The sequence below is a fragment of the Misgurnus anguillicaudatus genome, chromosome 12 (genome assembly GCF_027580225.2).
Source record: "Misgurnus anguillicaudatus chromosome 12, ASM2758022v2, whole genome shotgun sequence".
Classification (NCBI taxonomy): Eukaryota; Metazoa; Chordata; class Actinopteri; order Cypriniformes; family Cobitidae; genus Misgurnus; species Misgurnus anguillicaudatus.
The window spans coordinates 30,771,613-30,788,097 of NC_073348.2; the positions used below are offsets into that span (position 1 = coordinate 30,771,613).

Sequence of the window (16,485 nt, forward strand, 5' to 3'; positions counted from 1 at the left end):
ATAGAAAAAGAGTGATTAAAGAAATTTCGGTGTGGGATGGAGCGACAATGAACGGCAGTGACATGAGGTAGAGGACATGAGAAGGAAGATATCAGAGTATGCTTTAGTTGGTGTTAGTAAAGTTAGTAAGTGTGAGTTAGTTCATGCTGCTTTGACATGTTGGAATTACAACAATGGAAGGATGACTACTTTGAGCGGTTTATGTCCCAAGACATATTAGACATATTATTGCAGCATGTGTCTTCAAATGCTCAAGTAGCAAAAGTTGTTAATGACAAACATCACTACTTTATTATATTTACATTACATTAACATTTATGCATTTACATCTACGCTCTGCACTACTGCAATTTATACCACAATGCTTTGTTCTGTTGAATGCATTATTCTTTATTCTGACACTTCGTGTCGAGCCGCTTAACCACCTTGGTTGTGCATTATTTTCAAATAATTTAATGGCCCGTTGTCAATAAAAAAGCACAACTATTCATATCTATCGACATTGGTAGATGTCATTCTACGTAAGCCTTAATAAGTTTGAATATCGGTATCGGCACAGATATTTTATATCGCTGCATGCAAAAATATAGTATAGTATAGTACTGTACTGTAAAGTTCAGTATAGCAATGTAATGTAATGTAATGTAATGTAATGTAATGTAATGTAATGTAATGTAATGTAATGTAATTTAATTAAATTAAATTAAATTAAATTTAATTTAATTTAATTTAATTTAATTTAATTTAATTTAATTTAATTTAATTTAATTTAATTTAATTTAATTTAATTTAATTTAATTTAATTTTACCACAGGGCTGTTGAATGCTTTATTCTGTCAAATGCTTTATTATTTTTTCTGACGCTTTGTGTCGAGCCGCTTTACCACCTTGGTTGTGCATTATTTTTAAATAAAAAATGGCCCGTTGTCAATTATTCCTTACATAACAATTTAAACAATAAGTAAAAAGCACAACTATTCATATCTATCGCACTGCTCATTCTAAGTAAGTCTAAATAAGTTAGAATATCGGTATCGGCACAGATATTTTATATCGTTGCATGCCAAAATATGGTATAGTATAGTATAGTATAGTACAGTACAGTACAGTATAGTACAGCAAATTAAATTAAATTAAATTATTTTTATAAATTTATGCACAAATATTTTAGCCAATAATCAGTATCAGTCAATAGGGCTGGGCAAAAAATAATAATTTTTCGATTAATCGTGTTTTTTCCCCGTGGTTGATTCAAAATCGATTCTCACATGCCACAAATCAATTTTTGTCCAATTTTATTTCCGCAAACATTGAACGTAAGATTAACGTTAATCTAATTACTAGTCTTCTCCACTAGATGTCACCCTTTTTTGCCATGCGCGATGTTACCAAGGAGCGAGAGGCGAGCCTGTCATTCATTCATTCGGTCTATGTTCTAATATATTATAATATGATATTCTACATAATCTATATTCATTGAGCTGAATCAAGAATCGAGTATAAAAACAGAGTCAAGAATTGGAATCGAAAATCGGATCGAGAATCGAATCAATTTGATAGCTTGTAAATCGAAATCGATGAAAATTTGATTTTCAGAATTTCGGCAGATATCAGACTAAATAATCGCGTATCGGTATTGGTGAAAATTTTTTAATATTGGTGCATCTCTAAATATAGTATATTATAGTATAGTATAGCATAACATAATATAATATATTACTCTAGTCTGAAGTATGCGGGACTAAAGTGTTTTTACATCGCTGTGCTAATAATATTTCAGCTTCACTCACACGATAAAACATTTTCCATAAGCTGTCAGGTGAAATCGTTCACAGCAAGCGCTCTGCTATATAAACATCTATTAAATGTGTAGAATATTCTTAATGTGCGCGTGTTCCTGAGCCCACAGTCATGTTTTATAGAGCAAGATGTGCCTTCAACCAGATGGAATTATGTTAATTGTATCTGGCAGCTTTAAATAAATGGCTGTTGCCATAGCACTTGGCTCCTATAATCAGGGAAATGCAAGGCCAGCATGACAGCACACAAAAACTCAAACTAATAGACTTGGTTAAGTGTGTAAAAAAGATGCTAAAGTCGAGTAAATACTGTATAATAGAATTATTATCAAAGCTGTCAGATGTTTAGTGTGTGTGTGCACGTTTTAAAAAGAAGTACTGAGCTATGCAGCATCTGCGTGTCCGTAACTCACCGTGGACTTGAAGCGTTCCGGATGCTTCCGCTTTCCCGACGCTGTTTTCTGATAAACAGGTGTACGTGCCTTCATCTTCAGCCTTCACCTGAGTCAGACGCAGACTGTTTTCGGTACGTATCTCAAACCTGAGATGAAACGCAAAGTTTTTGTGTTTGTAAGTTGGAGCCTATTGTTCTAAGCCAGCTGCTTTAACAAAGTTCAGCTATAGTTTTTTGTGTGGATTCATCATATTTTTAGTGCTTCAGTGTGAGCAACACATTTGAAAAGAGTTGAAGACATTGCATTACATTAAAGGTGCTATATATGATTTTGCTAGCATCAACTAAATGCTATTGATAGTCAATGTCAGCCATCCCAAAGTGAGCAAATTTGTGTCCGACCTTCCCCGAGGCAGTTCTCCTTCTTCTTTCCTCCAGCGTATGGTTGGAGTCGGGTCTCCCTGAACCTCGCACTGGAAATCCACCGTGTCATCAGCAAGGACCACTTGATTTACAGGCCTGCGTACAAACATGGGCCGCTCTGCGGGAGAGAGAGCATCAGAGACACATGAGTGAGAGAGAGTATGAAGAAGAGGGAGCGAGAGAGAGGAACATCAAAAGAAAACCCACCAAACACTACTAGCTCAGCAGGGTCGCTGTCTTTCTCTCCGACCATATTAGTGCCGACACAAACATACATTCCCGCGTCGCTCTTCCGTGTGTTGGAGATCATCAGCTTCCCGCCTCGTATCTGTGAAGCACATGTATGTCTCAGTGGTATGCATTTATAACACAACAGACACTAAAAAAGAAATTCATCCCCATAGGAAGCCAAATATCCTCTGATGTTTTATGAACATGGTTCCTGGGCTTTCGAAGACAAACAGTTCAACAAATAACAACAAATACAAGCCTGGCTGTTTATGAAGCACTTGACACAGAGATGACGGCCATTCTGATATATTTACAATGTGCTGTTATAGCCAATTCAGTCGAGTGGCTGATAAGAGAGTCATACAGGTAGGAGGGTAATGCATAAAACAAAGAGACGTTGTTTTTAAAAGTGTTTGAAGTGTCCATATTTATGCGAGTTCATGGAGGACCTGTTTTATTTTGCAATTTTATATACAGGGTTTCCACACCTTAGTTAACTTCTTTCCAGGTCCAATACCTTCAAATTCAAGTTTGACTAAATTTGGGGACACATTTCAAGTGAGAGCAAGGTTACATTGTGTTACCTTTTAAGATACATTGTTACCATTCTCTATCAAGGGAACTCGCGCTGCGACACGGCGGTGAAACTTTGGGGATGCCTCCAGGGGTAAGTGTGTCTGAATGTGTCAAATTCAACCAATGGTGAGGCTTAACGACAAAGACAGGGTGATGCGGGAGCCAGGAAGTATATCGCTATATGAAATATTGTCAAAGACGGCATTACAGGGACGCAGGAAGTATGGCAAGGGAGACGCAGCGTCTATCAAATCCAAAAAACTATCCAAACAGTCAACTATCCAAAAAAGCATTTTGGTATGAATCAACATTTGCATACAGAAGATACAAGCATTTAAAATGAACAGTTTAGCATGTGTGGTTAAAAAGACGTGAATTTTTATTATATTATCCTACACTACACAGGAAATAATGTGGATTTTTTTTCCAGAAACCTTCTTACATAAAATAGATTCAAGCAAGTTCAATAACCTGTATCTATGCATGTATATTTTCAAAAACTTCCCAGGGCATATAATTTTTCCCAGATTCACAAACTTTCAAGGATTTCTAGGACCCGTGGGAACCCTGTATATAAAAACAATGTACGCCAATCCGCTTGATCATATCTATTGGAATATCTGGTCCAATCTTTCGAGCATTTCAAATTTCTACAGCCATTTATGAGCACTGTTTATTCATATCATGCATTTAAGCTAAGCTTTTATAAACTCATATGGTACACTTCATTCCCAAGGCACACAGCATCCCGGACACCAATATTTTAATGATTTTTAAAAGATTTTCAGTAGGGAGATACTAGGATGGTGATTTTCCAGTATTTTATTAAGAGCACTTACACACAGAGGTAAATAAAGCATTACACATTGGGAAAGAGATGATTTGAATTGAATCTGGATTGATTCTGAAATAAGAAAAAAAACACAAAGAACAGGAACGAGAAATGTTGTGGGTCAATATAGTGCAGGTGGGGAAAAAAAACTCACTGTTATCCTCTCATCCTTATCATTCACTTTCACGTTGTTCCTCTTCCAGGAGATGGTTGGTTCTGGGTGGCCTCGTGGAGGGATGCACTCCATCACTGCCGGTTCTCCTGCCGCAACCACCACATCACTGGGGGTCTGACGGAAATCATCCCGGAGAACTGAGGAAATAAGAGTGCAGAAGAGCAAATAATAAGATAATCTGGTGTATATTAACCAGTGAAAATGCATTTTAGAATATTATTTATTGCCTTTTGTTAAGATTTTTCTGGTTTAATTTGTTTGCATTGTTCTCCAACCTCTCCCCTGGTCCTAATTTGCTCACCGTCCATGTCGGCTTTATAAATAATGCAACGTTTCTTCTAATGCACGACAATGAATAATTAAACCAGTCAGACGCTGACAAAAATCCCACAATTTCTTAAACAGCCTACTGTTATTCATACATACACAAACTGCCTAAACACAGAAGGATAACCCAAGACAAATCACGTGATAGACACGAGAGCACACAAATACACACACAGCAACGCAAGCAATAACCACCTGTGCAAATATCCTTCAATTGACCTTCCTGCTCCACTGGGGCTGATGAAATCAGCTGACCTCTCAATCTGGATTTCCATTTTATTGCCCCTTATCAGATTCCTTAGTGCCGCGAATACTTTAATCCGACCAGCGCCTCTATCAACCCCACAGTTCTCCACTAAATCGTTCTGCAGCAATTGGTGTTTGCGCCCCAGAGCAAAAGGGTTGCGTTTAGATGGGATGTATGAAGGGGACGGCTTCGATATTGCACTGGATCTATGCCAAACGTGAACCCAACCGATTTCAAAATCGCAATACCATACCCAGAGCTCAGACGCCAATTTAATCCACTGAAATGGGAGCCCTGTTTTGGAGAGCCAATTCTCCTCATAGCCAGAGGTAACAGACTGAAGGTAAACACTGAAGAAGGCACCAGACATTAAATATTGCCTGAAGAAAGCCCGCTTGGCTTTTTGTTACCTTGATAAATCAGTAATTGTGCAGATTCGACATAGCAAACTGTGCTGGGATCTTTATTCATTTCCATCAGCAATATCTGGAGTGCAGCAGGGCATTCAGGGTCCGGGTCAGTAGGTCTTATTTTTTATAAATGTAAATATGCCAAATGTAAATGTAGTTCCCTCATCTGAATCGCCTTGACAATGTTTCTTTGTCATTTGCTCTTTATTTCCAATCTCTTATCGTTCTTTTCACCCAAACCTTTAAATTCTGAGCCAACAGAAGTGACAGCGACGTGATAACAGTCTGCAGGCAATAATTTTTTTCTCTTTATCTCTCTGCCTTTCTCTCTCTCTCACTTTGCCCACCTTATCAAACTCACAAACTTTGAGAGTTTAGTGAACTTTTGTTTAAACTTTAACAGGAATGGAAATCAGACCAGAAGTTGAGCTATAATTTGCATATCAATGATTTATTAATTAGACTGAAATGATGGAGTAAAATGCTAAATAATGAATCACAGGGTTCCCACACCTTAGTTAACTTTAAATTCAAGGACCTTTCAAGGACTTTTCATGTCCAATATCCTCAAATTCAAGGATGGGGACACATTTCAAGTGAGAGCAAGGTTACATTGTGTTACCTTTTAAGATATATTGTTACAGTTCCCTTTCAAGGGAACTCGCGCTGTGTCACTGCAGTGAATATTTGGGGATGCCTCCAAATGCGTCTGAATGTCTATATCAAATTCAACCAATGGTAAGGCTTAACGACAAAGACAGGATGATGGGGAGCCAGGAAGTATATCCCTATCTGAAATATTGCCAAAGATGGCGTTACAGGGACGAAGAAAGTATGGCAAGGGAGACGCAGCGTCTCGTTCCCTTCTCAGGGAACAACAGTTACATACATAACCCGAGACGTTTTCATGTGTCAAACACAACTATGCAAAAAAGCATTTTGGTATTAATCAACACTCGCATACAGAAGATATAAGCATTTAAAACTAACAGTTTAGCATGTGTGGTTAAAAAGTCTAGATTTTTGGTTATCCTACACTACAAAGGGAATAATATGGATTTTTTCCAGAAAACTTCTTGCATAAAATAGATTCAAGCACTTTCAATGACCTGTATCTATGTATGTATATTTTCAAAAACTTCCCAGGGCCTTGAATTCTCCCCAGATTCACAAACCTTCAAGGATTTCAAGGACCTGTGGGAACCCTGGAATCAGTTTGATAATATCTCCAAACTTGACTGGTTTCTGCAATTTGGACAGCACTGGTACATTTAGACCCTTGAAACCTAATCAAATTGAGAATAAGCACCTACTTATTCACAATCCATTTGTATATACAAAAATAATCACTTTGCAATCAAATTATGTCAATATAACACAAATGATTAAAAATGTGTTTCATTACTAAAGTGTCATTTACCATCACGCTGTTCTTTTATTGTAGTAAAAATGCTTACAACAACAAATTAAAAGAACACTTCAATAGTCCCACGTCCTTCAGACGATCACCTGCACACATTAGCATTCCCAATAAAAGATGCATGAGTTTTATAAATACTACCCTGAACACAAAGACATCAGTCACATCTGCAAAAATCCGTCATTGTCACGCAGATAACGGAGCGATGGCGGTGGAGTCAAGGTTTGTGGCTCGCAAACACAGCATGTCCTTCAGTGTGCTAGCGTGCACCTCAATAAGAGTTTGATGGTATCTCAAGGTCCCTAGTACCTCCCGACGAAAAGCCAGCGAGCAGAGGGAGTGTTTTTGTGGCCTCAAGATCAGAGTCACAAATCTTTAGAGGTGCTATGGGTCAATATAATGGGAGATTTATTATAATAGCCAAAACAGACCGAAAGCCGCCGGACACCAGATGGAATAAAATTAGTTCGAAAACTAATTATTGATGCGAATTAATCGGCGAGTAGATTGTTTACGTGGGTGTATGTTAATCAAGTTCACTTTAGCATGATAATGTAAGCCATTACGTCTAAATTACTGCGTTAATGTAGCCGCGATGTGATCACGCTAGGGGCGGGAGACTTCACTTTGATGGATGAAGCTCTCTGAGTGTGCGAGTGAGTGAATATATGTGTTGTTGATGAATCCCAAGCAGGACAAGGGAACGGGCCGATATTAGTGTTAGCTATTGGGCCGCCCCTTTATTCGCCTCTAATGGATGTCTGTCAGCTGCTGCTGTTTTCATTTCCGTCTCTTCAAATGTTTGCGATGTTGTGGCGTCGGCTTGAATATACATTACACTTCACTGGGATGTCGTGGTGAATGATGGCTCTATCCAGGCTTGACAAACATGCCTATAATTGCGATGTCAACCGATTTAAAATCACTATGATATGTTTGCGCTTATGTATGCGAGGAACGCTGTAAGTGCATTCAATCATAATATTTGTAAGAAAAATTGTTTATTCCGAATGTTATAAACACTTAACCCTGTTTTATTAAATTGCAAGCCCTAGCCTTTGGTTAAACCACTTTAAAGAACAGGCCCTTGTGGCATATGGCTTTAATAAATGGCATAACAACAACAACACTTTCAAAACAAGTCTTATAAGCAGCTTGACAAGGTTTTAGTCAGCAGGGCTCTTGGCGTCAGTAGAATCTATTAGGGCCAGCTTGAAACTCTGACCCTACCTGCAGCTTTAATTAACCCGGTGAACCACTACTAAAACACTCTTTATAAGAGCATTTAACTAATTCATTTTCACACATACTCGCTTACAAATTGAAATAAAGAGGACTGCGAGAGTGCTGTTGGCTTGCAGAAATGTAATGTTGCACTGTCAAGAAAATAAACTTTATACAGTTCCCCTAAGACTGGGTCAGCGGTTCTCCTCCAATCTAAAAATTACATAATTACATTTTTTTATTATTACAGTAGGTTTAAATTCCTGTACATAACTTTTACAATGTTTGTGAAACAAATAATGATACTTCTAATCCTGCTTGTTAGAAATACCATAGACTTCACACTATGGATGATTAAGAATAAACATATCGATAACGTTAAGTATATTAGCGTCCACACTATCAAACGTTAACATTACGTTTACGCTAGGGCTGAACGATACATCGAATTTTCATCGTCATCGCGATATGAACTCATGGGATGAGCACATCGCAACAGACAGATTTGACGCGATGAATGAAGGGAAAACGGTAAGCGCATGTAATAAACGTTTGACCTATCACGTTTAGTCCTGAAGACATGGTTTGCGCGTTCATGCTATTAAGCCAATCAGGTGAACCCCTAAGTCAGCTACAGTACGCTCAGATTGATTTGTGAGGTGTCAGTTGCAATGCTGTGCCTGTTAGCAAAAACAATGGCGGAGGAAGGAGAGAACAGTGAGGAAAATGTGTTGTCAGACGAAGACCTTGTGGTGAAAAGGAACAGCACTTCAGCTATATCATGGAATTATTTTGGATTTAGGAGAGATGACGCTGCAAAAACATGTACAGTACTGTGGAAGCGGTGATTCACATATTGCGTCTATTGCGCGTTCAAGTTCATTATTTCAAATGTAGGCGCGCAGTATGTGCGCTCTGGAAGCGCCGCGGTCGCGACTCGCATGCGATGCGAGTCATGCGACACGCTCGTTTTTCCAGGCTTTTCAAAAACATTTTAACTTTTCAGAATGACACAAGCGCAGCGTGCAGGTCATGTGACAATAACCTACGTGTCTAGCGTTTTCCACGCGTTTTTAGGCACGACATGTGTATGGCCCCTAAAACATGAAAAAATGTCAAATATTTATCGCAACTCACATTGTCATCGCAACATTAAACAATGTCACCACACATCGCAACTTTTCCTCACATCGTGCAACCCTAGTTTACGCTAAGCTCCATTTGTTAGCTGCAGTTTAACGTTTTGCTGTTCATAAGCAAAAATAAATAAAAGTGAGACAAACAATATTGTTCTTCTATTTTGTTATTGTTATATTTGCAATGTAGCCATCACTGTTCTCTTTAATTTAAAATGATTTTATTTTTATAACGATTTTATACTTTTTTTCCATAGTAATCGTCATCTGCTTGTTAAGTCTGACATCACACGCTACAACTTCTGGGTCAAAATGCTCCATCAGATGCCCTAAGCAAAAATCAAACTATACTAATATACACTCACAGTGCAATGTAAATAGAAAAATCGCAATCCTAACCTTTATCTCCATACTAAAACTCCACATGGCCAGAAAGTAATTTATCTTTTACGAATTGTTGAAGTACTGTTGTCTTGGACGTTGTGAGCTTGGAGAATATACTGTACACCGCAAGTTTATAAAAATATAGCTTAACTCTTTCCCTGCCATTGACGAGTTATCTCGTCAATTAAGTGAAAACATTTCCCTGCCAATGACGCTTTGCTAATGAGTTTTTATGGTAATCTGTAATGCCGCAATTATCCACTATATGGCGTTCTTACCCAATTTATTAAAAAATTGAAGTAAAAACACATTTAATTAATTTTAAACTCCATGTATGTTTTGATAATCATTCTTAATCTGATCTCTAACAAAATTCCTTTACAAAAATACAATTATTTTAGCCTTTTTGCTAAAAAGTTTAAAAGTTTTTTTTCCCCATTTTGTTTGTCTGTTTGAAGGCAGAGGGTCTGTTCTTACATTTTATATTTTTTTTATGTTTATATATTTATAGAAGAAAATTTTCCTTGAAGGCATTTTGTAAAACTTTGTGAAAATCACAAAAAATGCTAGTGGGCAACTTAAAAAAAAAGGCTGGCGTAGAATGAGTTAAATGTGTAATATGAATTAATAGCACTCGTAAACGGCCATTGAGATTGAAGTTTCATATGAAGGATGCTTGGACGCGGAAATGGTATTCAACAATTAGTTTACTCCAAAAAAAAAAAAGGATGACCCATACATGAGGTAACCAACCCTGGCAACAACCTAGCAACGACACAGCAACATGAAAAAAGCACTCCTTGGCAAATGCACAGAAACGCCATGGCAACCAGACAAGCATCAATTCTTCCGAAAATCTCATTCTAATCTGCTTTCTTCCACATCATTAACTTGCAGACAAGGTACAAATGACTCAAACAGGTGTGAAAGGGTATAATTTCAAGCTAGTTCTCATCCAGTTTATTTTCCTCCAGCTCTGTCCAAGAGTCTGATTAGACTCTGCCAATTACCCGTAAACCCTGGGGATGAGGGATTAAGACTATGACCTTCGACCCCCTAGCGTCGGCCTGGGGGAAACCCCCTCATGCTCTCATCCTTCCCATCTTTCTATCTCCCTCTGAAAACAAAGTCGGTGTAATCCTACCCGTGAGCACTGCAGTCCACTTCAATTACCTCTTTCTCCTGCCACTAGAGCCGCATTCTGTGGGGCACGGCTAATGAATCCCCCGACTCGCAACCTTTCCCCTTTCTAAAATCAATTCCTCGTCCCCAGTCCTTCATTAATTTTAAAGTTGGATCTTTGACAATGTAAGCAATCCCTTAAAAATGCTCGGATGGCTCTGCTGGGGGCTTTTCCTTACACCTAAAGCAGATGTCTATAAAGTAATGAGTCTGTTTTTTTGAGCCACTGAGAGACAGGCGAAAAGCTTTACAAAATCAATTCAGAGATGTTTAGTAGTGGATACGGGACTTTTGGAGGTCTGTTTGAGGTCTTTTTCAACATAAAGGCAGGGTGCATTGCCAAGACGTGCATGACAAGTTAGCTGTGCAGGTTAATCCACAGGTGAGATGCCCACAGGTTTTCTAGCAAGACAGTTCATTTAGGTATCAACTTTGACTTAGATGCAGAAATAGATGCATATTAGATCATTTTTAGCATGCAGTGTGAGCAAAGCTGTCAAATTAACATCTCATTATTATTTCATATTTGGTATCTTCATCTTTGTTATCTTAACAAATCTGAACACAGATGTGCCATGCTAATGAAACACTATAAAATCTGAGAAACATGAGACTTCATTTAATCTGATAGATGTAGAAACAGATATATTAAAGAGATCTCATTTGTGAGTTTCTCCTTCCAATGGGCTAACCTGTACAAAACCTGTAACACCTTTCAAAGCTTCTAAACAGCAGCAAAAATGCATCAACTAAGCATTCAGTGACGTTAAATGAGAAAGTTTATTCTGATCGTCAAGCATGATTGAGCATTCAAGAGGACGTTATTTTGTTCCCTGAAAGCTTGGATGTTTTATGAACACTCGTGAATAAAATCTTTATTTAAATGTATGAAAGAGAATGACAAACAGCTCTCTCTCTGTGATGAAAGGTTTACGATCCTGCGGCCGATTTCAGTATCCGAATTGGTCGTCTGTCAATCTGTCCTCTATGCAAGAAATGACCCGTCACACGTACAGAGACGTGCACACACACGCTTGAGGACAGCTTCATGAGAGCAGACACTAGCTTATCTTTGTACATGATCGCCGCGAGGCATTAATCTTATTACATTCGGGTCGGGAAATCACCAAGCGTGTCAATTTTGGTTTAACAAGCTGTAATCCTCAACACGATATTAAAATGTGCAACACTCCCTCCGATCCAAATTTGGTTCAGGGATGCACTAACGTATTATCTAATTGAAATCTAATATGCCAAATAAAGCATGTTTCATGACTTTTACTTATAAAATGCATAGCTTGAGTGCATGCTTTATATGATGTTTTATACATTTTCAAATGAATATCATACGTTCCTTAAAAATTCAAGCAATAGGCAAGCAATCATAATCAGGTGAACAGGTGGCAGGTAACCGGAAGGCTATCGATTCCTCAGATTGATGATGTATAATGCTAATCATTATCTGCGTGCGTGAACATATGGAGAGCTTTAGGCCTGTCCGCTGGCTTCTCAACCCTCTCATCTTCTTTAAATGACCGCGTTTGTCCCCCAGCCCTATGGACGTCCACTTATCCACAAAGGACCACCCCTGACCATCTAAACTGAGGCAGACCTGAGGCAGAGAAAGGGAAAAGCATTCCACTCAGACAAGACACCCATCAGCACTAAAAAACGTCTCAAGGGACCTTAGAACAACCCATCTGTTGTGGGTTTTGAAAACAGGGAGAAAAAATAAGGAAGTAAAAAACATTTAAGTTAAAACCCATGTAGAGATATTATAGTTTACATTGAATTTATGCATTTCATACGAAGCGAATTCTAGCTATACATTTATTTCCTGGAACCAAACCCATGACCTTTGTGTTGTTGGTAACACTCAACCAAATGAAAAGACCAAAAATAGTAAGATAGTTAAGAGGTTGTTGTGCTGTCATTGTGTGAGTGATTTCCTCTCTCCAATAATCTGTTGTCACCACTAAGAGTTCCCTTGTGGAGTCAACACAATTATAGCGGATTTGTAAGAGTGCTTCTCTTGAAAGCACCTGTCCCAGGCCCACATGAAAGGGCCATCTCATATCTCCTTCAATATCTCTGGATAGATGGGTCCACACCTTTGCCCTGCGGTCATTTAGGGTAGAAAACAATATGTCATTCTGGCCCGCAACTGTAAGGAACTTATAAAACAAAAGCGGAAGAAAAACCCCAAAGAACTCGTGACATTTTGAGGAATTTAAAGCCTAATCTTCTTGACCATCAATGGCACTTCAGAGGATAAGAGGATATAGATAAAGTTTCATATCTTCTGGCTATGAGATGCCAGAGCAGCTTGGATGAGGTTGAATTTCAGAGGCCTTCATATCACCATAACCGTCTCCCGCTTGCACGCTCAGCATCAACTCGGCCCGGTGCCGAACACATCTGTTGCAGCCGATGGATCCGCGGATTGGGCTGACTCCTAACAGAAGTCAGAGGGATGTTAGCGGGGTGGAGAGGTAACAGAGGAGTTGGGGGGGGTCGATCTGATGCTTAAGGCACGTGCAGCTTGGACATCTGTCCTTCTCCTCTACCCCCACCAGCAAACATCTCCTCCACCGCACATGCACATCCCAATCCCGATAGGATCAAAGACGCCTCTCTAGACATAATGAACCCAGCGCAGGCTTAGGCCAAAGGCCCAGACTGATATTGCCTTGGGGACAGTGGGAAATCAACAGTGCTGCTTTTACCCCTAGACTCGTTTTTTACGTTTTCTCTGGGCCTTTGTTTGCGGGGGCATTAGCATGTGCGTGTTTGTCTTCATCTGGACGTTCATTTAGACGCTGTCTCTCCTGCTTAGCCGTCACCTGAGTCCCGTTGGAGCAGAACAGCTGGGATCCTGCTTTGTTTGCCTTCTCTCACAGCTGATTTATGAAAAGCATCTGGGTGAGTTGATGTGGCGGACGCACATGAAAATAATTTACACCATATGTGAGAAACGCTCAGGCGAGTTCATGCTAGCATTCAGCTACTGTAAAAAGTGTATTAAACAAACCAAGAGACACGCTGTACAGACTACCATTTACAGACATCCCAAACAGATGTACTGCATAACAAAACATATTGAAGTAACGTGAAAGAAATTTAATATTAACAAGATCGGGGGAGATCGCAACGGTCAATCTAGTCCCGCCTTACAGTAAAAAGAGCCAATTGTCAACCATTAAAGAATTACATCCTCTGGGGGAGGGACTTTGCGCAGTATTTCACATATGTAGGCGTTGCAAACATGGCGGCGCAATGACGCAACTTCCTTAAAAAGACTTTGTTTACATTAACAATGCTTTTTTAAACTGTAATTACAAAAACAAGCAAGCAAGAATGGACGCAAAATAAATATAAATAAATAAACAGTATTTGTACTGCTGCAGTGTTTGGGTTGGATGTTCTGGGACACAGCTTTACAGCGCCCATAAACACCTGACTGCAGTGGCACGGCGCGTTGTGCGAAATAACTGTGATATTTCATATTTTTACGACTCAAAACCCCATCGCCGCTTTCCTGCCTGATGAAACGATATGCATCTGATACGAAAGAAGCAAAGATGGACGAGATGCTGCCAAGGAGCATCATTTCAAGGCCCTTAACTGCTCATAAACATGCTCATCTGGTCTTCCCCGAAACCTTTCAGCCCTCTCTGTGTCAGGCCGACAAATTGAAGTTATAAATGGGTATTCTTTATGTGCAAGGCTGCATGTGCGACACAGGAGCTGGGTATCATTATCCAGAGCAGGAGGCGGAAAAGGAGGGGGAGGCAGAACAACGGTGGGATCCAGAGGCACAGAGCCAAAGAACCTCCACCCCGTTCACTGTTAATCATTGTACCACCAGTGCCTGCCTGGGGTGGCCCATGCTATCTACAACAGGGTACGCCAGCCTCATTTAAATGACAGAGAGGTTTGATGCAGAGGAAAGGGCTAACGGTGAAACGTGCAGCATCATCAAAACAAGTGATTTGAAATACATCTTAGATAGAGATTCTGTAATTGGTTTGAGAATATTAAAATGGTTTATATGTTTCATTTCACACGAATTTTAATCTTAGATTGATGGCATCTTTATCTGTGTTTGAAAACTGTTCAGCCTCCGCAGGAAGCTTTTTTTCAATCTCTTCGTTCTGGTGCTTGATGGGAGGTTAATCTTCACACCCTTTCAGGACTGTGACGGCCTGCCACTCATGACATAACACATAGACACAAACTCTTTTTCCTGACAAATCCCTACACTCATCACTGGCACTTCAGGTAAATCCCAACATTCCAAACAATTCAACATGTTTTGAAAATCTGCCACAGTCTTTTTTTAAAGATTCAATTCGCCTGACTATCACTATCACAATGCATTGTGGGTACGTTTCTGTCATGCATTGAAGAGAATTCTATTAGCAGTGCAAAAGCCATTGGTTCAATCCTAGGGATATACATACTATATATGGCTTGTAATGTACTTTAAGTTGCTTTGGATAAAAAAAATGTCTGCCAAATGCATAAATGTACAATCTAAATATTTATTGAGGGACACTCCACATTTTTTGAAAATATGGTAATTTTCCAGCTCCCCTAGAGTTAAACATTTGTTTTTTACCGTTTTGGAATCCATTCAGCTGATCTCCGGGTCTGGTGGTACCATTCTTAGCATAGCTTAGCATACTTCATTGAATCTGATTAGACCATTAGCAATTTTCAATATTTTTCCTATTTAAAACTTCACTCTTTTGTAATTACACATTGTGTACTAAGACTGACGGAAAATTAAAAGTTGCGTTTTTCTACGCAGATATGGCTAGGAATTATACTCTCATTCTGGTGTAATAATCAAGGACTATGCTACTGTAACATGGATGCAGGAGTCGCAATGATATTACGCACTGCCCGAAAATAGTTCACTTGGTTACTTTCAATAGCAGGGGACTATTTTCAAGCGCTGCGTAATATCATTGCGCCTGCTGCAGCCATGTTACAGCAGCAAAGTCCTTAAATATAACTCTTTGGTTATTTTTTAGCGAGATGCTAATGGTCTAATCAGATTCAATGGATTATGCTAAGCTATGCTAAGAGTGAACGGTCTAAAACGGTAATAATCGAATGTTTAACTCTAGGGGAGCTGGAAAATGAGCATATTTCAAAAAAGTGTAGTGTCCCTTTAATGAACTTGTACTCAAAGACTAAGCTCAAAAAGAATACATATGCAACTTCAACTAACACACCTAATATTTTTATAAAAATAACTATCCAAACTAAATCAAACAAGTTCTCATCTTTGATGCCTAATATAAGCTGAACAACCCAACCATCTACATAACCTTCTCTTATGTTCCCATTTCATTGTATGAGCCATACAAAAAGCTATTAAACTGCTTCAATCGAGTGTTTTGGAAAGAAACAGGGCTGCTATGTGGGTGGCTGACTGATATATTCACCCGACTGTAAACACATTATTATTCAGTGCTTGGAAGCGGTGCGTGTAAACCGTTACCGGCCCCGCTCTCTTGGACAGACCGCTGGCCCATAAACGCCTGAGTGGAGAACAAAAGTAGAGGAGATAAGGGGATGAAGGAGGGGAGAAACAAGAGAGGCCTCTGTATTGACGGCACATCCAGGAGGAGACCCCCGGGCCCCCCCAGAGCTGGTCTTTTTGTATGCAGATACAGACAATAAGTCTATTAGTGATGTGGTCTGAGCTGGCGCG

At 39.3% G+C, this 16,485-nt stretch overlaps 1 protein-coding gene across 4 annotated transcripts in view; it reads right to left on the bottom strand.

Annotated features, from left to right (window-relative positions):
- Window positions 1–16,485, bottom strand: part of robo3 (roundabout, axon guidance receptor, homolog 3 (Drosophila)) — a 179,780-nt gene that overhangs the window by 35,269 nt on the left and 128,026 nt on the right. For all 4 annotated transcript variants that reach the window (XM_055208237.2, XM_055208240.2, XM_055208239.2 and 1 more), the window contains 4 exons: window positions 4,410–4,567; window positions 2,824–2,944; window positions 2,596–2,734; window positions 2,213–2,340 (listed from right to left, as the gene is read on the bottom strand). In XM_055208237.2, coding sequence (XP_055064212.2) covers window positions 2,213–2,340; window positions 2,596–2,734; window positions 2,824–2,944; window positions 4,410–4,567 — 546 coding nt within the window. The remainder of the gene's footprint in view (window positions 1–2,212; window positions 2,341–2,595; window positions 2,735–2,823; window positions 2,945–4,409; window positions 4,568–16,485) is intronic.